This window comes from Psammomys obesus, unplaced genomic scaffold, assembly GCF_907164565.1.
Source record: "Psammomys obesus unplaced genomic scaffold, mPsaObe1.curated_primary_1811, whole genome shotgun sequence".
NCBI classification, from domain to species: Eukaryota; Metazoa; Chordata; class Mammalia; order Rodentia; family Muridae; genus Psammomys; species Psammomys obesus.
In genome coordinates this window covers 4,129,117-4,134,465 of record NW_026586383.1, presented here as the reverse complement: position 1 = coordinate 4,134,465, position 5,349 = coordinate 4,129,117, and the positions used below count along the sequence as shown (strand labels likewise).

At 47.7% G+C, this 5,349-nt stretch overlaps 1 protein-coding gene across 2 annotated transcripts; it reads right to left on the bottom strand.

Moving 5' to 3' along the window:
* Positions 1 to 2,605: 2,605 nt before the first annotated feature.
* On the bottom strand, positions 2,606 to 4,939 carry LOC129672283 (40S ribosomal protein S12-like). Of its 2 annotated transcripts, none has more exons than XM_055601599.1 (2): positions 4,882 to 4,939; positions 2,606 to 3,080 (listed from the first exon to the last, which is right to left on the bottom strand). In XM_055601599.1, the coding sequence occupies exon 2, from the start codon at positions 2,994 to 2,996 to the stop codon at positions 2,634 to 2,636; it is 363 nt and encodes a 120-aa protein (XP_055457574.1). In that variant the 5' UTR covers positions 2,997 to 3,080; positions 4,882 to 4,939; the 3' UTR covers positions 2,606 to 2,633. The 2 variants fall into 2 exon arrangements, with proteins under 2 accessions (XP_055457574.1, XP_055457573.1); XM_055601598.1 differs by having other exon boundaries at positions 2,606 to 3,124; positions 4,882 to 4,934.
* Positions 4,940 to 5,349: the final 410 nt, after the last annotated feature.

Sequence of the window (5,349 nt, the reverse complement as noted above, 5' to 3'; positions counted from 1 at the left end):
ATAAACAGCTGGGCAGCTGGGCATGCTTACACAGGTGGGTAGACAGACAGATTAACAGCTGGGCAGCTGGGCATGCTGTATCCTGCCTTTAATCTAAGCAGCTGAAAGGCATAGGCAAGTCAATTTTTATGAGTTCGGCCAACTTGTTCTACGTAATGAGTTCCAGGCCAGCCACAATATTTCAAAGGCTGACACAATATCTCAGACAAACAAACAAAACATAAATTAAATAGTGAAATAAAGGAAACAAAACTTCTGGCAGATACAGCTTTAATCTGGTCTGCTTCAGACAGATAAGGTTCATGACAACTGTTAGGACCCTTAGCAGGCGTCAGGACCATGGCAGCACCTTTGGTAGGTGTTTGCCAGCATAGACAAAGCCCTGATTTTATCCTCTGCTAAATAAATTTGGTGTGGTGGTGCATGTCTCTGATCCCAGCACATAGGAGGTGGAAAGCAGTAGGAATAGGAGTGCAAGGTCTATCTTGGCCATATACAACGTTCAAAATGCAAACAAGAATTCAAGTCTAAAAGCTTTTTCACAGAATAACAAGTGTGTTGTGAGATCGCCATTCTGAGAACTGTTGATAGGCCACACGCTAACTTTAAGTAGGAAAATAATGTAGATGCCCTTAGAAAAAGGAGTTGACCCACTGTTGACAAGGTGCTGGGCGGGTGTTTTTATTTAGGAGTGCCCCTTGATGGCTTCCCTCTCTTCAGTTCCCTGACGGGCAGACTACCGTGTCATGGGAGGTGTGTCTACCAGCTGTCTGAGGTATTTTGGCAGCATATTAGGGCTGACAGTTTCCGAGGGTTAGAGGGTGTGATCACCATGGCAGGGGACGTGGTGCAGGGGCAGTAGCTGAGAGCCCACACCTTAATCTGCAAGCACAAGGCAGAGAGCCGGAACCTCATGGCCTCAGTGACAGCTGCTCCAACAAGGCCACACCCAGTCCTTCCCAAGCAGTTCCACCTGGGTCTGAGAGGGCTATTCTCACGCAAATCACCGGAGCCATGCCTGCTGCTGGCTTCTCAGGTCCTTCGAGACCAATGGATAAGGGTTGTCTAGAGCTTTGTCTGAATGGGTCTTCTGGTACCAAACAGTCCAGGTAGGAGAGAGAGAGTGTGAGAGTTTGCAGGTATCTGTAGCGGCCAGAAGGGGGCCTCTGACACCCCAGTTATAGAAGGTTGTGAACTGAAGACTGAACTGAACTCTGGCTGTCCATAGCTAAGTGTTTTTTTTCTGGAGTTTATTTAACTTACAGGCGGTTGTGAACCACCACATATATGTACTAGAAACTGAACCTGGGTCCTCTGCAGGAGCAGTGTTCTTGTTTGTTTGAGACAGGGTCTCACTGTATAAATCAGGCTGGCCTTGAACTCACAGAGATTCACTGGTCTCTACCTCCCAAGTGCTAGTGCCACAGTGCTGTGCTCAAACAATGTTCTTAAGCAATGAGGCAGCTCTCCAGCCCCATGTTTTTGAGGCAGGTCTCACTGTGAACTCCGGGCGGGCCTTAAACTCTGGGCACCCCATACCACTGTGCCTCGGCCTCCAAATGCTGAGATTCCACATTTGTCTATATCTAGAGATGATGTCTGCCATCATGCCCGGCTTTCCAAGCCTATTTGTAAAGAGCAAGGATCTTCTGTTAGTCCCGGTGTGAGGACTAAATTCTGGTGGTTGAGTAGTTTTGTGGCTCGCCTGGTGGAGGCCCAGCATGTGGGTAACCCTGGATAACATCCCCAGTGCCTCAGAAACATGCTGTGATGGGGTGTGCCTGTAATCCCAGCGTTTGGGATAGGAACACCAGAGGCTAAGAAATTCAGAGCCAGCCAGGGTTGGGGAGAGAGGTTAAGGCCAGCCTGGGCTATATCTCTTTAAAAAGGCAGATGAAATGGTTCAGTGTACCAACAAGCTAGATGGCCCAAGATTTGTCCTGAGGTCCTATGTGGTGGAAGGAGAGAACCAGATTTTTCTATGGCCTCCATACCTGTGCTGTGGTGTAAGCATAAAACACAAATGAGTGTAAAAAAAAAAAAAAAAAAAAAAAATGTTTTTTTCAAGACAGGGTTTCCCTGTGTCTTGGACTTGTTTTGTAACCAGGCTGTTCTTGAAATCACAGAGCTCCACCTGCCTCTGCCTCTGAAGGCTGGGATTACAGGTGTACGCCGGCTATAAGTGTAAAAATTTTAATATATTAATGAAAATAATTAAAATACAATTGTATTATAGTACAGGAGAAGTCTGGCCCACAGATGATCCCATTTACTCTCTACTGCCTGTATGCCCCATCCAGCTGACGTCACCCTTTGCACAGTTCTCTCTGTACCCTTGTTCTTCGAGCCACCAGGAACAAAAGCTAGTGATGATGTCACGGACCCTTGGGTCAGTTTTTGATTTAAGATCTTGATTCTCGGGCTGGAGAGATGGCTCAGAGGTTAAGACCATTGTCTGCTCTTCCAGAGGTCATGAGTTCAAGTCCCAGCAACCACATGGTGGCTCACAACAATCTATGTGGGGATCTGATGCCCTCTTCTACCGTGTAGGTGTACATGCATATAGAACATTCAAATATATAAAATAAGCAAATAAATATTTTTTTTTTAATGAGCCAAAAATTTTATTTAATTCATTTCTTGTATTTGAAGTATTCCTCGATGACATCCTTGGCCTGAGATTCTTTGCCATAATCCTTAACCACTACACAACTGCAACCAACCACTTTCTGTGGTTTCCCCTCTCGATGGATTTTACAGAGGCCTACCCATTCCCCTAGTTTCTTGTCGTCAACCTTCATCAGGTTGATCTGGGGCTCAGCACAGAGCGCCTCCACCAGCTTGACGGACATGGGCTCCTCACAGCTGGATGCAAGCACACAAAGATGGGCCTGGCGTTTGTCTAAGGCTTTGGCAGCTTCGTGTATGCCACGTGCTAGGCCATCGTGGATGAGGGCGGTCTTCAGTGCCTCTTGTAGAGCAGTATTGATGTCCATTACACCGCCAGCAGCAATGCCTTCCTCGGCCGTGGCAGTGGGTTACGGGTGAGGCCGAATTTGAACGCACCCGAGCTTCCGCCTCTGCGCAACTCGACGACGGTGGCAGGGGAAAAGCAATAAAAAATCTTAAAAAAAAAAAAACAAACCTGGATTCTCCCTGGGACAGGCTTGACCTGGAGCCAGGTTCTCAGCTGTGTGCTACGCTCTGCTGCCTGGCAGCAATGCTGTGGCTCTGCGCTCTGTGTGTCAACTCTGCTGGACCTGCCTGTTGTTACTGTTCTTTTGTGTGCGTGCATGTGTTTACAGGTGTCCAAGGAGACCAGAGACAGCATCGAGTCCCTTGGAGCTGGAGTTAAAGACAGTTGTAAACCACCACACGTGAGTGCTGGGAACCAACTCTGGTCTTCTGTAAGAGCAGGAGTCAACCCCTGAACCATCTCTTCAGCTTATAAAATATTTAATATGATATATAAGATAATAATATATATTGTATACTCATAAATAGGGGTTTCATGACACCAGACTAGGCTGGTGTCAGAACAACTAAAACTTTATTTACTTAGTTCTTTTGTGGTGGCGCCTTAGTCAGTGCTCTATTGCTGTGACGGGTCACCATGACCACAGCAACTCTTATAAAGGCTGGCTTACAGTTTCTGAGGCCTAATCCATTTTCTGTATTGAGGGGAGCGTGGTGGTAGGCAGGAGTGGGGCTAGAAAAGTGGCCAAGAGAGCTGCGTCCTGATCCACGTGCAGAGAGAGACAGCTGGGCGTGGCTTAGGCCCTTGAATGTTCAAAGGCCAACCCCAGTGACACACTTCCTTCAATAAGGCCACACCTCCCAAGCCCTCTCAAGTAGTGTCACTCCCTGATGACCAAACATTCAATTATATGAGTCGATTATAAGAGGCATTCTTGTGCAAGCTACCACAGTAGTGAGGGTTGAACCTGGCCTCTTGCACCTTCCAGGATGACACTCTACCACTGAGCTATAGCCCTCGGGCGTCCACCTCCGGAGTGCTGAGGTTGCCGTGTCCAGCTTCAGCCTCCCTCTTCTCTTCCTCCACAGTGTTCATGCCTTCTCCCCAGAATGAATTTCCATTTCCCACCTTTCAGGGAGATTGATGCCTTGGGCTGCTCAGCTGCCTAGAACTGCCCCTTACCCTTTAACAGTTGAGGTTTTTAGTGCTCTTTGCCCTCTATATCCCCAAAGAAGCCTCTTCCTTTCCAGGTGCTCCTGAGGGCACCCAGGACTGGTAGGAATTTTCTGTTGAGCTATTGGGACTCCACAAATCTACACACGTTTTGTTTTGTTTTCGTGGTATTGGGAATCGAACCCCAGCCTTTTTTTTTTTTTTTTTTTTTTTTTTTTGAGGGATGTGTGGTTGTAATTTTTAAAAATCAGGTGCTTCCCAGCCTTCCTTCATCAGCTTGGCCTCATCAGCAGAGCTCTGTCATCACCAACACGAGCCCTTGAAAGGTCCTGGCCATCCCTCACAGCTCATGCTTGCTCTGTCTCCATCTGCCATAGCCTTTTGCCCTCCTCCTCAATGAATCTGTTGTATGAGCCTGTTGCATGCTGCTGTTGCTGGCCTGGACCTGCCTGGTCCCCCTGCTGCATAAATCCTAACAGTGTGGTATTCCTGCTCTCCTGAACTTGCTGTCCTGCTGTGTAGATCAGACTAGCCTCAAACTCACAGATCTACCTGCCTCTGCCTCCCAGCGCTCCAGAGGGGTGGATCTCTTGAGTTCAAGGCCAGCCTGGTCTACAGCGTTCGTTCCAGGACAGCCAGGGTTACACTGAGAAACCCTATCTCAGCAAAACAAAAAATGTGCTACATGTGGGGCACAAACCATAAATATGAGTGTACAATGGTGTACACACCTGTGATCTCAGCACTCCGGCAGGCAGAGACAGATGGATCTGAGTTTGAAGCTCAGCCCTGTCTCGAAAAAAAAGAAAAAAAGAGAATATGTGAGATTGAAGCCACCCTGTTCAACAAAGCAAGTTCCATACCAGCCAGGGAGTCATAATGAGCCCTGTGGAAAATAAAAGGAAAGAAAGAAGGCTGGGGAGGGCTTCTCTAGGTATGGCTCAGTGACTTAGAGGCTGTTGACACAGAGGACCCGGATTTGATTCCCAGAACCCACATGGTGGCTCAAAACCATCTATAGCTCCAGTTCCACGGATCCTACTCCCTCTTCTGGCCTCTGTGGGCACATAACATGTGCTAGCAAAACACTGATACATATAAGACAAAATCACCATATTTTTCTTTCTGGGCCCGACAGTGTTGCAAGGGGCCTGAGATGGGATGATTTATAACATCATCCCAGGGTGACCCTCAAGGCT

Bases quoted from the DNA above. Each gene is read 5' to 3' on its own strand.
- LOC129672283 (XM_055601599.1), bottom strand. From the start codon at position 2,996: ATGGACATCAATACTGCTCTACAAGAGGCACTGAAGACCGCCCTCATC.